The sequence below is a fragment of the Alligator mississippiensis genome, chromosome 3 (genome assembly GCF_030867095.1).
Source record: "Alligator mississippiensis isolate rAllMis1 chromosome 3, rAllMis1, whole genome shotgun sequence".
NCBI classification, from domain to species: domain Eukaryota; kingdom Metazoa; phylum Chordata; order Crocodylia; family Alligatoridae; genus Alligator; species Alligator mississippiensis.
The window spans coordinates 116,075,601-116,099,760 of record NC_081826.1 but is presented as its reverse complement, the minus strand read 5'-3'; the positions used below and the strand labels follow the sequence as shown (position 1 = coordinate 116,099,760).

Sequence of the window (24,160 nt, the reverse complement as noted above, 5' to 3'; positions counted from 1 at the left end):
CCCCTGTGTGCTATGATGCTTATGTTACAATGTGTTGCCATATAGTGGACATGCACTTCCACTGAACTGAAGTCATAACCATCCAACTCTGATTCTTTGCCTACTCCCCATCTTGTAGTCATGCAAAGGTCACTAGTCTTTGTGTCTCCTTACAGTCTGCATGAAACTACTTAAAGAGAATGAGAGACTATCCAGACTTGGGAGTTAGCATCATGTGCATGGCACTCGGTTGAATCAGTCTCCGGTGACTCAGCCTCTGCCTGTCCCAGAATGACCAGTTGCTGGGATAAATCAAGGTGAATGGCTTATTGGCTTAAATTGGATCCAGGAAAGGGCAGACTCAAAGATGATAGATGGTCTGAGACATTTGCCAATATGTTAAAACTATCAGGATTCAAGGGCACGAGAATGCAGATCATCACCATTGAGGCCTTACTCAATACCTAATCACTGCTGAATATACAGATTGCCACAATAGCAACAAACGCTTGCTTCTATCTTTCCCTTATCATCCTCACCTTTGCTCAGATGAGGACTGACCCATGGGGATCCTCATTTCCACTGCTTTGGTATTGAATGTTGCAACTCATTGTTTCCGAGGCAACTGCTACAAAAGGGTTAATAAGATGTAATATTGTCTCTTCACAAATTCTCCTGGCTTCCCATTCATTCGAAGCATAGTTTAAAGCCCTGGATCTAACTTACAGCCACTTAATAAACTGGAGACAGCTGCATCACAGATTGTCTCACCTTCCAGTAGCTCTCAAGACAACTGTATACTTCAGATATAATGTAACTGGACAGGCTCAGGTTTAGGTCCCATGAATGGATCGCTGTCAGCAGTAAACCTGAACTTAGCTATGTAGCCTCTGCCAGAAAAAAGTTGTGCTTTAGTGGGAAAGTATTTGGGTTTCCTTTTCTATAGAGCATTCCTGAAAACAGAAGTTCATATATTAAAAGGTAATGAAGATAAAGAAATGAATACATGAACACACACAACTCAAACTACTCTAATACAGAAGAAAAGAGTGAGAAAAACACTATTTTCTTTTCTGGAAATTTGTGATCTCTAGTTTTGTGCAGAGCTTCATATGGCTATGACTTGCTTCATATAAAAACTGCAGCTAGACAGATGAACACACCAGTTCTGACAGGTTTGGCTTCCTATCAGAACTGTCTATTCGGCTATAAAATGATGTATTTCACATACTCTACTAATAACGGGGAAATCCAAGTTAACTCTGTTGGTTATACTCGGCATTACCATAGACTACAGGTCTGAGTGAGTGCCAGATGTACCACACTGTCCTGTATGTTAACAAAATAAAACAAAAAACACACTGTAGTTAACACTGAATTTACAAAACAAGAAAATGGTTACTAATTGATTGTCTCAACTGCTTAAAACAGGGCTTTTCAGTCATGGTACATTAGGCAATTGTGACTACTATGCTTAGGGTGACCATATTTCCATGGTCACAAACAGGATTTTCCTACTAGCCCCTTTGCCTCTCCAGCATGCTCATTTGCCTCTAAGTACTCCAATAACTGAGCTCACCAGAGAGCAGGAGCAGTAGTCTCAGGTGAGTGGGTGGGGAGAAAGCACTGGAGAACAGGGAACAGTCCCATTTTTATTGGGACAGTGGCTATCCGAGGACAAAAGCATTGATTTGAAGGCACCAATTGGATGCCTGGATAGGTGTTTAAAACAAGATTGTTGTGTGAAAATGGGATCTGTGGTCCCCCTAACTATACTAGGCAAGATTAATTAAACCTACACAAATAAGTTGTTACCAGCAGGAGTGTAACCTGGGGGCTGGGACACCACCCTGGGCCCTGATTCAGAGCAGGGCCAGAATGGAAGCCACTAAGGGATCCCATGCTGCCGCTGCCATGACAGTAGCCCACGTTCAAAGAACTTATAGTGAGGTAGGAGCCCCTTCGTAAGGAGATAAATGCTCATTTCCCCACCCTCCCAACCCATGCTGCCCAGGGCATCAAAATTTTAAGTTGAGCCTCTGGCTATCAGATGAAGAGAGAGCAGATTTAAACTCTAAAATAGTAACCTTAAAAGAGGAAAAGAATGCCTTCTTTTGCAGTTTTCCTTTTTTACATATCAGTAACTGTTCCCTTAGGCTTAAAGTGACCCTTGCCTTGAAGACTAGCTTAGATTCTCATTTCTACTAAAAGTTGCCTTCAGACACGAGCTTAAGTGTCTTCTTTGGCACAGAGAACAAGCGGCCCAAATACTTGTTAAAATTTTATCCATACTCTTTTATACATCCCAAGTATTTCAAGTAGTTAAAGTCTAAGGCATTCTAGTTGCAATTGTATAAAAATGCATTTTACTAATTTGGGCGGTACAAAAAGTTATGGATACAATTTTTTCCTATATACATGATTAAGTAAGATTAAAGTTAGTACTGACTAAGATGACAAGCAGCGTTGTTGGTTTTAACATGGGTCAAATGAAAGAACTTGGCCTTGTTTGTTGACCATTTTTAGAATATGTCAAAACATCTTATTGTACATGTCCACCAGATGCTCAAATAAAAACTCTTAGGTTTTTTTTCTGTCTTTATCTAAATGGAAGGCCTTGGAACTAGTGGCATTCAGTCAATAAGATGTATTTTCTTTGGTCAAGGTAATTCTAACAAATCAGAGCCCAGAAGTGTGTAGAACACAAATGGTGCTGTGGCTTGAATAGGCTATGATATTCCCTTGATAATGCCACATGTCACTGCCTTGATTAATATTATTACTCTAAAGAAATATAATAAAAATTTCCAGCAGAGCAAGAAAATGATTGTTACAATAAAGACCATTGAAATGAACATGCTTATTAACATGCTTTCCCTAACTGCACAAAGGCTGGCAGATAGAAAAGGGTATTCTTTTTTCCCCCAAGTTGCTCTGCATAGTCTGTCATGTTGCAGAGTTGTCACGACTGCTGTGTCTCCTGGTTATCATTTGAAATCTCAGATGATGATTAATACTATTGGCTCAGACAATTCTAAAAGGCCTTTGCTCTAGCTGCATACATTTTCACTAATTTAAATGACATGTCATGGAGTTGGGTGGATTATGATGGACACGGAAGAAAAGGGAAGTAGTATGTCAGGACAAAAATTTTGCATATATTCTTCATTCATTGGATCAGTGATCAGAAAAGTTCAAATACAGAACATGTTATAGTAGTATCTTGTATTGATAAAACACCTTTCATCCAGAACCGTCCCCAAGGAATTTTGTATTTGGGCAAGGACCTCCAAAACTTCTGGCTAATCCTTTTATAAGATACTGAATTCTCCACCTGAGAAGGAAGCATACATAAGATACTGAATTTCACGTGGCTTTAGGCTGGAACAGCTACACCTGCTGAAGAGAGAATGTGAAAGTGTCTTTCAGCTGTAGCACTGAAAGACTTAGCTGCGAAGGGAACAAGCTAGGGGAGGATGCAGGCTGGCAATGTGAGAGTTGCATGTGCTGGGAAGTGAAAGAGAAGTTCATTTATGCCCAGGCATGGAATGGTTCTACCTTGTAGGATGTGAATGAGAAGGCCAGGCAAATGGTATATGGTTTCTTTCACCCCTTGTAACTTCTGAGGTCTTCCCTTACCTCCCAGCCCTTCCATTCCCCATTGCACTCTCTATCTTTATACCTTTGCACTCTGTGTTCCCTTCCAGTTTTCTTGATGTACTGTGACACTTTACCTATGCTCCTTCACACATTCTTTTCTCTTCCCCCAGTGCCTGTCAAGGATCCCTGGCAAGCTAAGCCTCTATCTTAAGTGAAAACTAAACCCAATGGCTTGTGCTGAAGTCCAGTGAAGTACTCTGACATTGTCTTCTTCCTTGGACCTCCAAGGGTAGTAAGATTTTTCATATTTTTTTTCAGACCTTTATAAGTACCTTTTATCATGAAAAACTTTTGCTGTTTTTTCCACTCTCCTCCCGTTTCTTTTTCCCTAAAAAGTATCCAGAACACATGCCATCATGTGCAGTGATGTATTAAGATTTATTGGGGCCCTGCTGCCAAGGGTGGGGCAGGCGTCTGTACCCTGTGGGCAGAGATGGCAATAGGGGAGATCTAGGTGGGCTATAGCCACCCCAAAATTTGCCTTAGCCTCCCCCCAGTAGCCACTCCTCCCAGTGCTCCTGCTGCCCACCCACCCTACACAGCTGAGCCCACAAAGGTGTGATGCTCCCGGCATAGGTGGCACCAGCCTCTTCCCACTGGGGAGGGGGGGGGATGGGCCAGGGCTGGGGTAAGAGTAGGTGGGAGTGGGGCAGACTCAGCTGCATGGGGCAGGTGGGTGGCAGCAGCAGCACTGGGATGGGTGACTATGGGGGGGTTAAGGTGAATTTTGGGGTGGCTACAACCCCCCAAGCCTCCAGCCCAGCCTCCCACCAGGAAGAGACTGGTGCTGCCCCTGCCCTCAGTAGAGGCTGGATGGTGGGCTGGGGGTGGGGTGGCACATGCCTGCCTCTCCTCCCTGCTTCCTGCTCCACCCCGCATGGCCAGAGTGGAGCCAAGTGGGGTGAAGGGTGGGCTTGGGGCTCTCTGCCTTGCTGCCTTTGTCCCAGGGGCCATGCACCCCTTGCCTGCCTGGCAGTGGAAGGAACAGCTCACCATCTCCATGGCTACCAGGCAAGCAGGGGGTGCATGGTTGGCACAGGGCCCCCAAGGCAAAGGCAGCAGGACAGACAGCCCCATGCCTGCAGCAAGCAGCCCTCATCCACCCCATGCATGCACAAATATGGGAGGGGCATATACCCCCCCCATGCCTCTTCTCAAGGGTGTGCACAGTGGCGAGGAGCTGCTCCCCGCATGGCCCCTGGACGAGTTGTCCATTGCTCCATCCCGCTCCTGGCCCCAGGTCCCATGCACTGCCTTGGCTGGGCAGTGTCCCCTGCCCCTGTCCCTGCCCCACTCCCTCCCTCACTGTGGGGGCCTCAATCTACACACCCACACCCTTTCCTCCATGCACCTACCTGCAGGGAGCAGCTCTCCATATTGCCCAGCTGTATTCTGGGACATGTGCACGCGTGTGGCCGCACACAGGCATGCAGTGAATGCACATAGGCACACGGCACCCCCTGTGTCTTGCTCCCAGCAGCCCCATGCAGGCTACAATGCTGCCCACCTGCAAGGGGAAACCTGCCATTTCCCATGGGAACCCAGGCACCCCGGGTGGGGGGAGTGGGGCCTTGATTGGCAGAGGCCCCTGGGCCCCCATGCATTAATCCGCTTATGACCATGTGTTCCCCAAAGGTGCTGAAGATTCCACAGGTGCAAAGTGCATGGGGGAATGAAGGAAGAACAGACAAACGCATGTGAAGATTTTACAAGCACCTCTACCTTAGTTTTCCCCAAGGGGTAGTGGGTAAGATTCTCCTGCTGCAGGAAAGTGCATCATTTGCATTTCTTCAGGGAGGAGAGAGGCAGGAAGTAATAGTGGCTCAAGGACTTGAAGGACTGTTACCAGCAGCAATGGTGAAGAAACTGCTAAAAAGAATGTTCTAACAAAACCACATGACATGTATACACACATGTGTGCGCAAACATGCACACAAATTTGTTTGTGGTTTGTTGGGGTTTTTATAGTGGACTTTCAAGATTATAATGTGTGTATCTAATAATGCATAAACATGTCCTTTCCTATATTGTAGTCTACTCATGAGTCACTGGCTATATATGAAACCTAGACTGAACACTTAAATTATTAGATTTTTTGGGTTTGTTGGCAGAACCAACAAACTGAAGTGAAATCATTTTAGAGCAGCAAGAAAAGAAAACTTTTCAGGCATTTTTTGTGAACTGAAGGAACCAAGTTTTTATTTCAGGTCAAGATGGACCCAAAATAGTTCCTTTAAATCAACTTTGAAATTAAAATGTAAAAATGAAATCTCTCCGCATTACTGAATTTTTTGGTTATTTTTGCCGCCTTTTTTTTGCCAAGGTTCACTCAAATATTACAAAAGGTAATAGTCTACCAAAATCATGCTTTTTGGTGAGTATACTATATGCCAAAAAATGTCACCCAGCTGAACACACACGTTCTTAATCCATGGCAAATTTATAAGGTGTGCCTAAAATGCAAAGATTCTACCACTACCTGTTCTGTCCTGTTGACTATGAGCATCATAGTAAATAGGAGCTTTGGACTGTAGCCAGCAGTTAGGTCAACTTGATGTTGGACCATGAACAGCCAGTGATTTTTTTGGAAAAAGTCACCATAATGAATTTAAAAGTGAAATGATTACTTTTCATTTCCGAGGTTATTTTTTACACCGAAATACTTATTAAATGCAGTGTATGTAATTTGCATATGTGTGGATGTGAAGAGAGAGGACATGCACTATTTGTATCTTGAAGCATACATGAAAAAAATTCAGAAAACTTGGTTAGCAATGATGACTCAAGTGCTAACTACAAAAATAAGCTCATAAGAATTCTGCTCTGACCTCACAGTCTATTCAGATGGATTGCACAAGAATTTTAAATTAAGTGCTAAGTTGTCTTAAAACTACTCGAGAACACTGGTTCTCACCAAGAACAAATGAATATAATAAATTGGAAAATTGAGATCATAGTAACTGAGTCAATAATGTTGTCTGTGTGTGTGTGCATGATAGAGGCATTAACAGATAATATCATGAGTCAGATTTGTTTCTGATTGAGTCTAAACTTTTGCGCGCATACTATGGTACATCGAGTTTGTACAAAAGCTCACATGTACTTTTGAAAATGAGGCCATTATACAGGCCATACTGTACCATATATTACGTGTACATGATCACAAGGTGTTGGTATTTGTTATGTAAATGTCTTGGAAAATAGTGTCACGCTATTTGGATGTGGACGTTGACAGAGTTTGCTATTTGTGAACAATACTCGTATGTATTGTACATTTACCCTTTTGTCATGGAGGATGTTTGCACAATTTTTAGTATTGTTTTTGTTTTGGCAAAGACAGAATGCTCAGACCAGGAAGTGACTGCACCCTGATGTGTGTCATTTCCCTTTCACGCAACTCCTGTTTACTGCCAGCCGTTTTGTTACAGACACATTACAGCCTTTGATATGGCTGGACCATAGCTGACTCATATCTAGTAAACTCTGTGGCTGTCTGTTTTTCACAAATGATAAGGTCAATCTCAAAAAGAACTTCATGGGATCTTTCACAATCTTCCATTCATGGTACTGTTCCCACTGAGTCAATAAAAGGGAAAAAATTGCGGCGTGGGGAAAATTTTCTGGTAGACTGAAAGTAGCCAGTTCTGTGCTTCTTTAGTATGATGCATAGCAGATCCTGTCTGGCAGATGCACTGTTTGCTTCCACGTTTTCTGTGTGCTCTTTCATCAGTTTGAAATGTTTTCCTCTAAAAGCTTTCAATATGTTTCGTCATTTGATAACCGAGAATTTGTTTTAATGCAAGGGGACCCTCACATATGCCTAGTAGCCTCCCACCTCATTTTATAGAGCTCCTCTGTGTTTGAAAGTCAATTGAACTGTCTGAAAGATTGGACAGTTAAGTGAGAGAAGGATAGTTCAATCCAAATTACTGTAACTCGCTTAAAAATTAAGTAAAATGTTTTAAGGGAAGTGATCTGATAAATACTGGCTTAAACTAATTGGATTTTCAATAGACAAATTACAGCATTTTTCTCATTACCTAACTTTCTGTGAGGCTATCATGTTGAAATGGAGAGTATACTCTTGTAACACACTGCCTTTAGAAGCCACGTTGAAGTTATTTACTATTTTTGAGCTTTAACCGTCAGTGAATATTTGAAACTCTCAAATGAAAATTACTATAGAATTGCAAAGTCGTTACATTTTTTATTGGAGGGATTTTTTTTCAAATTGTTCACACAGACTTTCCACTCCTTTACCCTTATTGCGCTGGTGAAGCTTATTACCTCTCATTTCTCCCTGAAACAGTGGTTCTCAACCTTTTTAGAATAAAGGCATCCCTCAGAAAATGACAGCTCTTAGCTTTCACTCTTACTACAAAAAATAATAGAACAATTCTTTTGTTGCAAAGATCTCAGACCACAGCAGGCCAGAACATTTTTGATGGTATGGATTCCAATTTGAAATTTCTAGTTTTACATGTGTTGGTATTTGTGCACCTAGCAGTGCTAATATTACACAACACTCTTAAAAGGATCTTGCAGCACCCTGGTTGAGAGTCACTGCTCTTAAAGAAGCCACTCCACCACTTAAAAAAATCAGGCATAGAAGAAAGCCTCATATGCAGGGGAGATTTCCAATTAGAGGAACAAATCAAAGCGAATAATACATGTCCTTTCAAAACTAGCTTCTATATTTGGACTATGTAGTGATTATAGCTAAATTGAAACAAAAGAAATATAGAAGTTTTCATTGTACAATAAATTGTTCTTGTTGTTGTTGTCTATAATAAGAAGGAGCATTAAGTGGTCTGTTTAGGATTCCCTAAAATCGTTTCTTGTCATGTTGGTAGCACTTTCTTTTCAATTCATTATGAGACATTTCTTCTAGTAAGAATTTGCATGTGTTTGGTATGTTCCCAACCCAGGTTTAAGAAACTGCCATTCACAATTACCAATGCTATGCATGCAGTTGAGAGAGAAGTTCCTCCCCAAAAATGTATTCATTAAGGTACAAGACCATGTGGGCCTGAGGGGTGGCAGAAATGCTGAACAGCTTCTTGTTCATTAATGCTGAAATATTTATATGAGCTTCAATAATAACAGCATATTTTAGCATCTATGTGGTATGAAATTGAATGTTGATGCAATTAGATAATATTGACAGTCACAATTGTAATTATGTAAATAACACCGAGACATTCTTTCCTCTAACTTCCTGCATGTAAAGAAAGAGAGAGAAAATTGTGTGTGCCGGTAAAGACTTACTGAACTACTTAATTTCTTTAAAGAGAATATCCCGAAGCAAAGATATATCCTCTGGATTATTTGTTCATCTAATTTAGGTGGGTTCTCTAGGTTATATAACTGAGGCATGTGGGGGCAAATTATTTTTAAGGGGAGATTGTATATCTGTAATAGATATGTAAGTCTGCCCACTCCAAGTCCAGAACCCTAACTCTGAACAGTTTCAGTCAATGCATTGTATTTTCATTTTTATTCTGCTGATGCTTTTTTGTTACCTTTTTGAATAGATAATTTAAAATTGCTCTCTGTAGGGATGTTCTCTGTGTCTCTCTGCCTATCAATCTTTCTATCTGAACACAGAAGTATTTGATTAGTGTATTTAAAGTAATAAAGATGTCAACAGTAGTGTCATGTTGATTGATGCTAATTATAAGTCTTTAATGGCTCCTCCAGTTTGGGCCACTCTCCTTGTAGATTGTGATTTTATGGTTAAAATAATGCCCTGCTGTCCACAGACTCGGTCATAAATTTTGGTCTATCTTTCTTTAATGACTCTGCATGCAGTGGTATAATCCCAATAACATACATTATCTTTTGCTAAAAGAAGGCAGTGACTTTCATAGAGGTGATGAATGGATTTATAAGGACTAGCTAAAAGACTGTCTGGGATCACACCAGAGGTTATCTCAGTTGTGCTTCTTATGCATTGCAATAAGCAGAAACATTAGGCAGGCAGTCATAGATAACTGATGATTTTCATTCAGTCCCTCTTTTGCACAGCCATGCCATAAATAAGAACTGATGAAAATTGTGGGAATCTCTGCTATCGTAAACGGTTAAGAATTTGGCCAAATTCAGGGGACCCTTCAGTATGTGGTTGTCAGACTTATGAAACCAGAAGCAAGTTAAATTTTATGGGGAATCATTTTTAAAGAAGAGAAATAATATTGTTATTTTAAAGTATGTGTTGATGGATGTATGTTGTCCACATGGGGTTTTATTGCTAGTTCAGCCTGCTAATGCTTGCTGGTGTTCATCTGTGTTTACTTTGCTAACATATCTTGCTCTTGATTGAAAATGCACAGATAAGAGTTGGCTCTTACTGTTTCTGAAGAGTATTTAATCTTTCATAGATGTCCAAAAATGGAATTTCATGGACATTTAAAGCAGACACACACATACGTACATGTATTAAACTGTGCGTACTTATAGGAATGCTTAAAATTATGTCCAAAACACTTCTCTGTTAAGACTATATTGTTGTTTTTGTTATTGCTGTTTATCAAATTTGTAAGCAACCCCTGGGGTCAGATGGAAGGATCAGGACTCCGGTGAGCTATATACATACCCATTGTAAGGATGGTCTCGGCCCCAAAGAATTAGCAGTAGCTTCATTCCTTTTAGCAGAGAAGTTCATGTGTGAAATGAATTCTTCACTGATACCAGTCAGTTATTCCTGTTAAGATACAAGTATGCAAAATAATTTTATTGGCCCCAGGCATGATGTTGACCTGCATAACTCTGTATCTTTATTTAGCTGTATTTATGCACATGTAGCCTTACCTCTGACTTTACTGTCAAAGGAAGTTGCTCTGTTCCTTTCAGTGTGAGCTGGGTAGGACTTATGGAGACTTCTGAATGGAACTATAGTGCAGACAGCGGTAAGGGATGTCATTAATGTTGGGAACATTTTACACTCTGCTGTAAACATCCAAGTCTTGTATCACATCCTGCTAGTAGACGAGCATTGCCCAGTGACTACTGCTGTCCCTGATTAGGTGATGTCTGGGAAAATCTGATTAATAACCTGATTAATGTTTAATTACCTAAAACAAAAATGGCATGCCAACATTTCATAGTACAAAAATAAATAAAAAAACAAAACAGGTTTTATAGTTAAAATAAAGAAACAAACCAACCAGCTAGCCACTGGCTAACCTAATTGTACCTGAATTGTTCTGTTCAGACAAAGGAGCAGCACTCATAAGCTGTGCTGTGAAGTAGGTAGTTAGGCAGCATCTGGTTCCATGATGAGCCCCTGAGGCAGTTGTGTTAGGAGATTGGGGGTTACCACTTGAGGTTCCCTCTGCTTTGTCATGATTAGATGCTGTTCATGGGGTACTTGGACTGCTTGGTCCTCTTGAAGGTGGTGATGACTTTTTTTTTTTAATTCAGTGGATTCTCCCCCTTCTATTTATTTTTTTTTAATTCTGAAATATATCCATGGTGAAGTTTTCATGCAGTTTTAAACTTTGTCATACAAAAGTTTCTTTTGTTTCAGCTGTTTATGCTTGCTTATCTTGCCAGTATCCAATGTGTGGCGCATTTACTTTACTGAGGATTCTTTATGAATTAAGACTGAAATATGTTGTTCACACAATCAGTACATGTACATACTCCCACCCATATGGATAGAAGACCCTTAGAGTCATGTTGCTTATATTCTTTGCATGCATGCTTGCAGTAGCATAAGAAGGGGTACCTGAGAGGGGCATCTGCTGGGCATCAAGTTAGGAGGACGCTAGAATCATCCCCTACCCCTGTGGCGATCATACTCTGGCACGTAGAGCAGCCCCATGGCTTACCTATACCATGTACCCAAAAAAGGTTCCCCGTTGCTGGTGCTGCTTTAAGAGCAGCAGCGAGAACAGGCAGAATATGCAGTAGCATCAGCTGCTGCTCACCCAGGGACTCTTTTTATAAGTTCCTGACATGGGTAAGAGTGCTGTGCACCCCCACGTCCCCCTGCACTCAAAACTGTGCAGCCCTCTGTCTCAGAACCCATGCATGTCCTCCCTGCACTATTGGACTGTGCCCCCCACCCTGGGTTTGCCTAGGGCACCAACTGTGCTTGTTATGTCTCTGCATGCCTATATATGCATGTGCATCTACATCTGCCAACAGAAATGCATACAGCATGACCAGAGAAGATGACAGTGGTGTTTGTGCTGTCACAATTTGATTATTTTTCTTTGTTGTTTTTGATAAATTAACGTAGGCTCACGTGTTCTACATGGAATTAAAAGAAGAAGCCCAAGGCTTCTGTTTAAAAATGCAGGTTGATCCTCAGAGACGTTCGGCAGCATTTCCGTAGCATGCTACTAATTAAGATAAGGTTATCATTTTAAGTTATACCAGGAATGCAATTAGAGCTTCTACTAAGAACTGTACCAATCAATTTTATACAAATTATTCAGGCCCAGTAAGGTAGAATGCTGTTTTAATAGGACAAGAGATCTAACTGTGGTTTTATTAAGTATAATGTATATTCAAATTACAACTGCATGTAGAATCTACAACCTATCATGTAGCAGAAGCCCACATATCTGTTTGCAAAGCTTTTCCTTAGATAGGATTAATTAAAGCATCTTCTGTTTGTGTCTTCCTTGGTTAACAACAGTTACTGCATTTTATTTTGCAAAAGAGGTACCTTTTGTTAGTTGAAATTGATGTATTATAAATTGAAAATGGGTCCTCAGGACAAACAGCACACAGTCTGTATAAAGATTTCATTTATATGTAGGTATGAGTTGATGTAAAATGACAGGTTTTGGGATGTATGCACTCGTGTATTTTTATTTTCTCTAGTGTAAGCAGGTTGAACCAAATTAAAGTCAGTAAAGTTGCATCTACTTGTATCAGGACTTTATTTGGTACAGCATGTGCAACAATTAAGATTATTTAATTATTTTTGAAATCTTGGGTGCCCCTCATAAAGAGGCTCATTTGTTGGGGAAGGACCTAATGTTTTTCTTGTAACAGCCCTCAGGCTTGTTGCTTTATGTTTTATTGAGAGTTACCAATTTTCCAGGAATTTAGCAATTATACAAAATACAAATAAATGAAACTGTGGAACACTTCAGACAGTCTAGTATATACAGGGCTGTGTACCTATCTCTACACTGTGCCCTTCTGATTTTAGCTTACAGGCAAAGAACATTTGTCCTTTATTATGTTCCTGGAACAGTTTGCTTCTTTATAATCACTTTTGGTTGATCGTGTGTAGGTAGCTCCTCTACTTTAGAGCCTTATCGTTAATTTTATTTCCTGCATTGTACTAGGACTTTTAATGTGCCCGGTTCTAATTCTTAGGTACAAAACAATGTTCACCTGAAGTGAAGGTTGAATACATACTAAGAATTCAAGGGTAAAAGTATTACAAGGCTGTTGTGATTATTGGCTAAGCAAGAAAGGCCAAACAAGGTTTGGGAAAATACACAACCAAGACACCCCAACCACCTTAACTCTTGGCTAATGTGTTCATGATTAGTAATACTTCTTGTAGTCCCAGTTTAAATGAAATTTACTTATAGAGATGCTTTCAGTATTTTCATTTTTCTTTTCCATGGGACAGACTTTAGATTCCTCTCCATCTTTTCAGTTCAAATTTCAGTTTATCTGTTAATAATTTTCAGTGGGACTTGTAGAGTAAGTCACTAAGGCTAGGGACAGACATTATACACAAACTGGTTTAAGCGATCAGAACATAAACCAGTTTCAGCCATTTGGAAACTGAAGTTAAGATGAAGCTGGTTGAATGTAGTATCAGCCTTAACTGATTTGGATCCAACTGGCTTATGCAATGTCTGTCCCAGACCCCTTCCTGGTTCATAGATTTCATAGACATTAGGGCTGGAAGGGACCTCGGAAGATCATCGAGTCCAGCCCCCCGCCCAAAGGGCAGGAAGTCAGCTGGGGTCATAGGATCCCAGCAAGATAAGCATCCAGTTTCATCTTGAAGGTGTTCAATGAAGGCGCTTGAACCACCTCCGGTGGCAGGCTGTTCCAGACCTTGGGGGCTCGGACAGTAAAGAAATTCTTCCTTATGTCCAGCCTGAAACGATCTTGTAGTAGTTTGTGACCATTCGACCTTGTCATCCCTTGGGGCGCTCTGGTGAACAAACGTTCCCCCAGATACTGGTGGTCACCCCTGATAAACTTGTAGGTGGCCATCAGATCACCCCTGAGCCTGCGCTTTTCCAGGCTAAAGAGCCCCAGGGCTCTCAGCCTGTCATCGTAGGGTCTGCTTTCCTGACCTCTGATCATGCGCATGGCTCTTCTCTGGACTCTCTCAAGCTTCTCCACATCCTTTTTGAATTGTGGAGCCCAAAACTGGACACAGTACTCCAGCTGCGGCTTCACTAAGGCCGAGTACAGGGGGAGAATGACGTCCCGGGATTTGCTTGAGAAGCATCTATGGATGCAAGCCAGCGTTTTGGTCGCTTTACTAGCCGCAGCATCGCATTGCAGGCTCATGTTTATCTTGTGGTCAATGATGACCCCCAAGTCTCTTTCTTCCATAGTGCTAGCCAACATAGCACTGCCGAGCCTATAAGGATGCTGTGGGTTTTTCTTCCCAAGGTGGAGAACCTTGCATTTATCGGCATTGAACACCATCAGATTCTCGTCCGCCCACTTGCTGAGCCTGTCCAGGTCAGCCTGGATCATCTGCCTGTCTTCTGGTGTGGATGCTTTGCCCCAAAGTTTGGTGTCATCTGCGAACTTGGCCAGTCCACTTCTGACTCCAGTGTCCACATCATTAATGAAGATGTTGAACAGTATGGGTCCAAGGACAGAGCCCTGGGGGGCCCCACTGGTCACAGGACACCACGATGAGTGACTTCCATCAATTACTACCGTTTGGGTCTGACCCCGGAGCCAATTTTCCAGCCAGTGGATCGTGGAGGACCCAAGGCGACAATTGGCCAGTTTCTCCAAGAGACGATCATGGGACACCAGATCGAAGGCTTTTTTGAAGTCAAGATATATGACATCAATCTCATCTCCCTTGTCCAGGTAATAGGTCATCTGGTCATAGAAGGAAATGAGATTGGTCAAGCAAGACCTACCCGCAACAAACCCGTGCTGGCTATCCCTTAAGATGTTGGCGTTGGCCAGTCCATTAAGGATGGCCTCCTTAATAAACTTTTCTAAGATCTTCCCCGGGATAGAAGTCAGGCTAATGGGCCTATAGTTAGCCGGATCCACTTTCCTCCCTTTCTTGAAAATAGGCACCACATTGGCCTTCTTCCAGTCTTCGGGCACTATACCAGAGCACCAAGAGTTTTCAAAGATCCGCGCTAGAGGCTAGGCTATGATGCTCGCCAGCTCCTGGAGTACCCTGGGGTGAAGATTGTCAGGGCCGGCTGACTTGAAGGTATCCAGCTTTTCAAGGTGTTCCTTCAGAAAGTCAGCATTAATGGAGGGCAGGGGATCACCCTCACCCGGACTTCCCGGCCCTGTAGTGGGCATGGGCGTCCCATGGGGCTGATGAAAGACTGACGCAAAGTACCTATTTAATAGGTTGGCTTTTTCCTGGGTGTCAGTTGTCAGTTGTCCCATCTGGTTCAGCAGGGGTCCAACGTTGCCCCTGCTTTTCCTCCGGCTCCCCACATATCTGAAAAAGGACTTTTTATTGTCCTTGATGCTCAAAGCTAGCTGGAGTTCAGTTGCAGCCTTGGCTTTCCTGGTCTGCTCCCTACAGGACCGGACCAGTGCAGAATAATCCTCCTTGGAGGTGACTGCCATCCTCCATCCTTTGTAGGCCTTTCTTTTTAGCCTCAGGAGGTCTGCTAGGTCCCTGGAGAGCCAGGGGGGCTGCTGTGCCCTCTTGCTGCCTTTCCTCCGAGATGGTATAGACTTAGTTTGTGCATTGAGGATCGCTCCCTTGAGGAGCAACCACTCTTCTTGAACTCCCCTCTCCCTGTGGTCACAGTCCCTTAGGGCTTCACTGACAAGCCTCCTGAGCTTGTCAAAGTCGGCTTTCCTCAAGTCAAGGACTTCCGTGTTGCTGACTGACTTGCCAGCTTTTCGGCGGATGGTGAAGGTGATCAGCTCGTGGTCGCTGTCACCCAGCTTCCCATCGATCACTAGGTCGCCGACTAGGTCATCCCCAGTAGCCAGTACCAGGTCGAGCAGCGCTTTGCCTCTCGTTGGCCCATAGACTTCTTGAGTCAGGTAAAGGTCATCCACGCACGAGAGGAAGCTCTGCGACCGCTCAGATTTTGCTGAGCGATCCTCCCACGAGATGTCTGGGTAATTGAAGTCACCCATGACAACCATGGTCCTGGAGCAAGCTGCCTCAGCCAGTTCCTAGGCAAACTCCGGTCAAGCTCAGGACTTTGGGTGGGAGGTCTGTAATAGACTCCCACCATTGTGTCCCCTGTGCCGTGTTCCCCACGGATTTTAACCCAGAGGGTCTCCAGCCATCCACCCTGGTTGCCAATATCGGCTTGCAGGGACGCGTAGCTTTCCTTAACAGAGAGAGCTACACCCCCGCCCCTTTTCTCTACACGATCCCTCCTGTACAGAGTATAGCCATCTATCCCCGTGGTCCAGTCATGGGTGGAGTCCCACCAGGTCTCCATTATCCCTATGACATCGTAATTGTTTGCACTGAGCAGGAGGATGAGCTCCTCCTGCTTATTCCCCAGGCTCCTGGCATTAGTGTACAGGCAGGCAAGTGCCCCCTTTTAAACCAGAGTCCCCCAGCATCCCAGATGCTTTGCAGCCCTGGGCTGTGCTTGGCTGTGCTCTCTGCTTCAGAGAATTGGGCTGGCCCTGCCCCTCTGCTCCCTAGCTGGAGCTCCAGTGGGTACTGCAGGCACAGCACGGTCTGCCTGGCTTCCCCCTGCCCTCCCCACTCGCTACTCAAGCAGGCATCCCCCACTCCCTCTATCCCATTTTCCACAGCACGGACCCTAGCCACATGGACCCTAGGCATGTTGTATGCTAGCTAATGCCGAGAGGTGTCTGTGTGTGTCTATATTTCCAATTTCACTGGGACAGGACAAAGGCAGACAGGACAGTGTTTGCTTAGGGCTTTTTTGAGCTAATCAACAGGTCAGCTGGTAATGTCCCTCTGTTCTTTCCTTGGGAAAATTTGTTTAAGAAGAGTTTGAACTAACGAGAGAGGTTTATGTGTTCTTGATGCACTGCTGAAGGCTGTGTTAACAGCTCCCTACTGGCTCCCTCACCTGTCAGGTTTGCAGACAGTATGAAGAAGCAGGGAGAGGGAGATTAAAAAGCTCAGTATCATCAACAAATGCATGCACTGCCCCCCACCTTTTTCTCAGAGACCTAGCCCGGGGCTGGGGCGTGGCAACACTCCTGCCCCTTGAGCAGTGAGTGGGTAAAAGCCTGGGACTATGCAGGCAGTGTTGGGGTTTAAACTCTTCCTTAATCAGAGTATCTTGCTGGGCACTGGCCACATCCCCTCCTCAGCTCAGCATTGTGGAAGGGGAAGGGGGGCTGCTCTAGTGCCCCCCAGCTTCTAGTCTGAGCCACTGCAGGCATATGCCTTGTGCGGGCTGGGCACGAGGCGCGGCCCATCTTTGCGCACGTGGGCTGTGGCCAGCAGCCCGGGCACGCGGGGTCGGAGAAGACCGGGGCGAGCTAGAATTAGTCACGGACGCGTAGTGGTTGATTTAAAGATTGTTTACTTACACCAAAGATGGTCGTGGTGTAGGCTGGACAGTTTTCCAGGCACAGCTCCGCTTAAATCCTCATTTGAGGATTACGACAAATTCGCTCTCTCCAACGGAGTTGTTGAAGCTCCGTGGGTTCGTTCTTTTTGTTCCAGGAAGGGATACGTCTAGGAATCTATCGGCGACGGGGAGAGGCCAGAGGCTGTTCAGGCCTCTGTTGCCTTTTAAGAAATACGTTGGGTCCGTAAGGATCCGCAGCGCTTGGAGATCTTCACACAAGGCAAAGGTTTTTCTCTCTCTAACTCCAATTTCTCTTCAGCTTGGGCGGAAACTACCCAAGCTCTTTATACGGCTAGCAAGCCAATCGCTAGCCGCCACGTATGCATAATTTAATGTGAACCAATAATGTGGTTCGAATTTGAATACAAATGGCGGGAACTCTTTGCACCGAGCATTTCTTAGATGCAAAAAGAAATGCACCACGCAAAGAAAGCTACAATTTGGCGGGAAATTCTCCGTTGCACCGGGGTTCTCTTCTGCAGCAGAAAACTCTACTGTGCAAAGAAGCTGCAATTTAGCGGGAAAATAATTTAGCAGTGCCAAAGCACACACAAAACAAAAATCACAACTTTGGGTTGTGACATCCCCCCTTGCTGAAGGCATAGCTAAATTATGCTATACACTTATCATTCTAGTGATCTAGAGCTTTGTCGTAAGTCATCAAACGAACAGATAAGCAAACAAACAAATAAACAAACATAAAATTCGCTGTCCTGGGATTGAGTTACATAATAATCAACAGATAATAATCAACATAAACACATCAGATTCATAACTAAACTACACGATCAGGGCTTCAGTGGGCGTCATGGTGAAGTCGTACGTCAGGCCCTCACTTCTTTCGGTGATGTCATCCTTCTCAGGGCTTCTCTTCGCCACGCACTCTGGATTCCGGATCTGTAAACAAAACTCTCAAAAAAAAATAGATTAACGCATCTTATTCAGTTTAAATAGTGGTTGTTACTCTAAACCATTTTCTCTTTATATTCTCAATTGGATGAAATCGTTGAGGAGCCATCATCTGGTTCCTCTAAATAACGGAAACCTAACTCATAGGCCAATTGCCATTGACCTGCGTCCCCTAAAATCCAAAGCTGCCGCTTATTGAGTCCAGAACGCTGTAAGAGAAATCGAAACATGTATCGCTCTTCTAGGGTTCTCGGTGGCAGTGGTGGAAGATTGGATTCACGATGTCTGGTGCCTTGAAGTCCAGTCGGGTGTCGACGGTCCTGATCAAGAGATAATCTTGGCTCCATCAGGATACGCAGTCGTGACAACTGACAAAGGAGATTATAGTTTGTCATGTTTAAACTCCATGGCCATGAGTTCTAGCCATGAGACTATAGCTTCGTCAGACTCCATTTCAGATTCTTTGTATAGCTGTTGTAACTGTCCAAGCACGAATGCGACTGGTGATGACATCTCACTCATCAGTTGCTTGGTTGACCGTGGCTGTAGGGCAAGCTGCTCTTTCAGGAGTTGATGTTGTTATAGGCTGAACTGCTGCCGCGGGAGTCACTGTTGCTGTTGCTGCTTCAGGCAGGAGGGGCGGATGCACTCCTCCACTTGACTCTCTCCTTCGTCGGCAGGAAGGCGTGGTTGGTAGGGGCGTCGCTACATCACTAGGCGGGGTTGCCGGAGACGACGCTGCGTCGATGGGCGGAGTCGCTGACCGAACTCTCGCCGGCTCCTCCGAAGCTCCACCCTTCTTTTCCGGTTCTTCCACACGGTCTCCCTCTTGCTCGGCGCCATCTTGGGCTGGCATTTCAGGCTCCCTTCTCTCAGCCGCTTCTTTGACCGCTTGAGTAGCCATCTGCAGCTGGGTTTTTAAATTTAAATTCTGGTGCATTAAATTAGTGATCGTACGAAAAGTTGCACTTAACTCTCCCCCCTTGTTGTACCGCGGGGCCACCCTCTCATCTGCGGCGTGTTCCTCCATCTCCAGATCTTCGTGGAGCTCGGATGGAAGCTCATGACCCCTTAATCTAGACACCATGAAGGGAGGGAACCGGCCGGTTGGCACCGGCTCTTCACTCTCCCGAGCATATCGTAGGCATCGGGCACACTCCCGGGTGAAGGTTGGGTTCGCTTCGCCCACCGGGTTGACTCCGGCGAGGGACACAGTATCGAGGGGCCTGAACAGGACCCGCTCATCTCTCATTATACACCCGAACGCCGCGGGGAGCAAATACACTTCCCTCTCTCTTGGGGCTCCGTCTTCGGAGACTCCCTCTTCTCCCTTCAGCGGCAGGCGTCCGCTGATAAATCTCTCACCCGTTCCGCCCGCCTGGTGGTAAGCAATATGCGCCTCCAGTTCTTCAAAGCTTTTCACTTGGCATTGGTTATTGCACCAAGGGCAGTTCTTAACCAATTCTAGCTCTAACGTGTCTTTTCCTGATCCCATCCTCGTCGCCATGTGTGCCAGCAGCCCGGGCACGCGGGGTCGGAGAAGACTGGGGCGAGCTAGAATTAGTCACGGACGCGTAGTGGTTGATTTAAAGATTGTTTACTTACACCAAAGATGGTCGTGGTGTAGGCTGGACAGTTTTTCAGGCACAGCTCCGCTTAAATCCTCATTTGAGGATTACGACAAATTCGCTCTCTCCAACGGAGTTGTTGAAGCTCCGTGGGTTCGTTCTTTTTGTTCCAGGAAGGGATACGTCTAGGAATCTATCGGCGATGGGGAGAGGCCAGAGGCTGTTCAGGCCTCTGTTGCCTTTTAAGAAATACGTTGGGTCCGTAAGGATCCGCAGCGCTTGGAGATCTTCACACAAGGCAAAGGTTTTTCTCTCTCTAACTCCAATTTCTCTTCAGCTTGGGCGGAAACTACCCAAGCTCTTTATACGGCTAGCAAGCCAATCGCTAGCCGCCACGTATGCATAATTTAATGTGAACCAATAATGTGGTTCGAATTTGAATACAAATGGCGGGAACTCTTTGCACCGAGCATTTCTTAGATGCAAAAAGAAATGCACCACGCAAAGAAAGCTACAAATTGGCGGGAAATTCTCCGTTGCACTGGGGTTCTCTTCTGCAGCAGAAAACTCTACTGTGCAAAGAAGCTGCAATTTAGCGGGAAAATAATTTAGCAGTGCCGAAGCACACACAAAACAAAAATCACAACTTTGGGTTGTGACATGCCTGAATTTCCTCAGTCCCGAGGGAATGTCTGTGGCTAGGGTGCAGACATTCAAAAAGCCGGAGCCTGCATTGATTCAGTCTTTTCAGGTTGGTCTAGCCTGGCTAGGCTAAACCAGTTTGTAATCAAACAGACATCCCAGAAATTCAGGCACATGCCTGCAGTGGCTCAGGCTAGAAGCTGGGGGGGTGCTAGAACAGCCCCCCATTCCCTTCTACAGTGCTGAGCTGAGGCAGGGTGTGGCCAGGCCCTGGCCGGATGTTCTGATTAGGGATGGGTCCCCTCCACGCCTCCCTGCTTTGATAACCGAGCAGTTATCAGCTCTGTTATCAGCATTTATCACCCCATAGCTACCTGTTGATTAGTTCCAAAAAGCCCTAAGTGGACACAGTCCTGTCTCCCATAGCACGGACCATAGCTAGTATATCACATGCTGGCTAATGCTGAGAGGTGTCTGTGTAAGGCAGAGGGGTGGGGGGAATCCCTGTTTAACAGGGAATGGTGAGAGATGGGGGGGAGCCTGGAGGAAGCCAGGCAGATGCCTGTAGTCTCTGCTGGAGTTGCAGCCAGGGAGCAGAGGGGAGGGACCAGCTCTGCTGTGGAGCAGATAGCCCAGCCCAGAGAGCATGCCGGGGTGCTGGGGGAGTCTGGTTTAACTTAAACCAGAAAGGGGTTTGGGACATACATTTCATAAACTGGTTTGACCTAAATCAGTTAAGTCTGATACTACATTCAACCAGGTTTATCTTAAACCAGTTTCAGCCATTTTCAGACTGGTTTACGTGCACAGAGCATCTGTTTTGTTACAGGTTTACACCAGTTTCTGATCACTTGAATTGGTTTGTGTGTAATGTCTGTCTCTAGCCAGGGTGGTTACTAACCAGTTCAACATAGGAAGGTTAGACTAACCTGCAAAGATTGACTCAATTCAGGCTCAGGCTTTTTGAACGTCTTTCCCTAGCCTTATTGTATGTACATACCACTCCCCTGCTGAGCCCAGGATCACAGCAAAGGAAATAAGCCCTGCCTACTTATTCCTGCTTAGCACATAACCATGCTGGAAAATTAGGCCATATCTATACATGGGTTTCTTCTGGGCCTACAACAGCTGCTGAGGAAATAGGCCTTGCCCACTTGCTGTGCAGTTGGCAGCTGTCCCAGGCTTTTGGCAGGGAGATGGTAAAGACACATACTCTTAGGCTTATTTGAAAATTCCACTCTGAGTGACCTAGTTCAAGGTCTCACAGGAAGTCTTTTGTGAAGTCAGACTTTCAAAGCATAGTTCCTGAGTTTTAGGGTATATATAATCAAAGCAGTAAGTTAAAAGGGGGTGGACACTTACCACAAAGCTCTAAAAGAAGCAGGGTTAAGTTGACCTGATTTAGTTTACACTTAATGCAAGGTAAGAGCAGGCAGATGGACAGTTACTTTGGAGCTGTTAACTCGGGGTAAGTGCCCATTCTCTTTTAAACCCCTTCTTGTGTGTTTTTCTTCATATATATAAGATACAGGTAGTCCTCGGATTTATGACACAATCGGTTCCTGAAAACCGCGTCTTAAGTTGAAACACTGTAACTCAGAACCAATTTTCTCATAAGAAACAATGTTATAAATGGGGGATTGGTTCCTGAACCAAGGCCCAATACCCTATTTTCACCAAAAATATCTCAGAATTTTGTACTCGATCAATTATAGATGAGTAATATAGCTACATTAATATATTCATACTGTAAATAGCAATCGTATTGATTTGGAAGGACTTCTTTGAGGTGACTTTGCTGGACTTTTTGAAGTGCTCTTGGTTGGAGTCTTCTCAGGAGTCTTGGCTGCAGGTTTTTCTGGAGTCTTGTCTGCTCTCTTAAAGAAAGTGTCCAAGGAAGTTTGGACAGATGTTCTCCAGGGAGATGCGCGACGCAGTGAACTTGTTTGCTGGCATGGCATTGCATCAGATCAAGCGTTGTAAGTCGAAACTGGCATTGTAAAGTTGAAACAGGGTGTCAATTTATAAACATTGTAAGTGCAAAATGTTGTAACTTGAAACGTTGCAAGTCGAGGACTGCCTGCATATCAATGCCATCTTCATCATTTGGACTGAAAACCTGCAATCTTTGATTGAGTTCCATCAGAAATTCAACAATCATCAGCCCTCTATCCAACTATCTCTTGAATATTCCAGCACCAACATCTCCTTTTTAGACATAATGATCAGTATCTAGAATGGTAAAATACAGACCATGTTATACAAGAAACCCACAGATCAACATACATAGCTTCACAGAACCTGCAATCACCCTAAACACAGCCAAGCCCTCAGATACCACTGAATTTGCACCAAGGAGAACACCTAGGATTGCCGCCTCAAAAATCTTAAAAAGGCTTTCACTCAACAAGGATAATCCTCTAGAGAGAGAGATGGCACGTTTGAAAGAGCCACCTGGATACCACGTGAAGAATTGCTGCAGTACAGAAGGAAGTCCCATGAATTGCACACTGCTGGTTATGACATATCACCCCTTCCTTGAACCTATATGGAAAATTCTCAAAAAATTGCACCCCATACTAGAAAGAGACCCAATTCTTAAAGAGATGTTCCCAGAACTACCCATTCTAGCCTTCAAACAAGCACCAAACCTCACTAACATCATCACTAGAAGAAAACATCCTATGGCCCATAACACACTGACTGGATCCAGACCATGCCATGACAAGAAATGCAAAACCTGCCAACATATCTCCACCACCCCCACAATTACTACACCCCACAACAGAACCATCAGCATTCCTGGATCTCTGGAAATGTAATATATCTCATCCAATGCATCAAATGCCCTGATAGAAAATATGTAGGAGAGACCAAACAGTATGGGGGCACAGTTCTCACAAGAAAACCAGTCTTTAATCTTCAAAGGGAATTTACAAAACATTTTTCACAGACAAGTCTATGTGAACTTCACTTCATCAACCTCCTAGATGCAAAAAATCATGGAATAAATATAGATATTGGATTTATGACACATTTATAACCTGCCTGACATCTGACTCCCCAGGTACCTCTCCATTATTTACCTGCTACATTCATCCACCTTACCTTCTCCCCACCCAGCCTGTCTCTCACTCATTGACTCCTCAATTTATATCTTCACTTATTGGCTTTCTTGCCTGTAGACCAAGCTCTGGCTTCTTTGCTATTCATTCCATCCAGGAAGAGCATACATACCAACTGCAGAGACTTCCTCAGCCTGACAAGGGTTTTTAAATCCGAAAGCTTGCTAAGAACATTTTTTCCAACTATTTACTTGGTCTAATAAAAGTTATCAGATTTACTCAAAGAACCGTCTGCCCATGTTTGTTCAGACATTTCAGTTATTTTTTTACAAGCCCATTTTTCACTTTTGAAAATAGTAAAATCATTAATTTTTGCTGGATAATTTACAGTATGTGATTTATCTTTTAGGGCAGGATAATTCTGCCTGGGCTCTCTCGTTTTTTCTTTTTTTTCCTTTTAAAATGTAGCTCTCATCTAGAGTGCGGGGGAAAGCCCAAACTTTTAATATTAAGTCAGGATCCTAGTTATTAGGTGATGGTACAGGATGCACTGCAGGATCTGTAATGACATAACTGCATATCTATGTGCAACTCCAGCTGAATT

At 44.0% G+C, this 24,160-nt stretch overlaps 2 protein-coding genes across 12 annotated transcripts in view; one reads left to right on the top strand and one right to left on the bottom strand.

Moving 5' to 3' along the window:
- LOC102563423 (hypothetical protein) overlaps positions 1-24,160 on the top strand; it is a 718,626-nt gene that overhangs the window by 373,734 nt on the left and 320,732 nt on the right. For 2 of the 11 annotated variants that reach the window (XR_002091121.2, XR_009460818.1), the window contains 2 exons: positions 3,750-3,868; positions 5,275-9,291. The exons of 8 other annotated variants lie outside the window; for them this stretch is intronic. The gene's annotated coding sequence lies outside the window, so the exon portion shown is untranslated. Of the gene's footprint in view, positions 1-3,749; positions 3,869-5,274; positions 9,292-24,160 lie in introns of those variants that run through there. One more of the 11 variants, XR_002091123.2, reaches the window with a different exon arrangement.
- LOC109283849 (uncharacterized) overlaps positions 17,305-24,160 on the bottom strand; it is a 47,191-nt gene continuing 40,335 nt past the window's right edge. Inside the window, exon 3 of the mRNA XM_059724327.1 lies at positions 17,305-22,723. Within this exon, the coding sequence (XP_059580310.1) occupies positions 18,796-19,788 (993 nt within the window). The 5' untranslated portion in view covers positions 19,789-22,723 and the 3' untranslated portion in view covers positions 17,305-18,795. The remainder of the gene's footprint in view (positions 22,724-24,160) is intronic.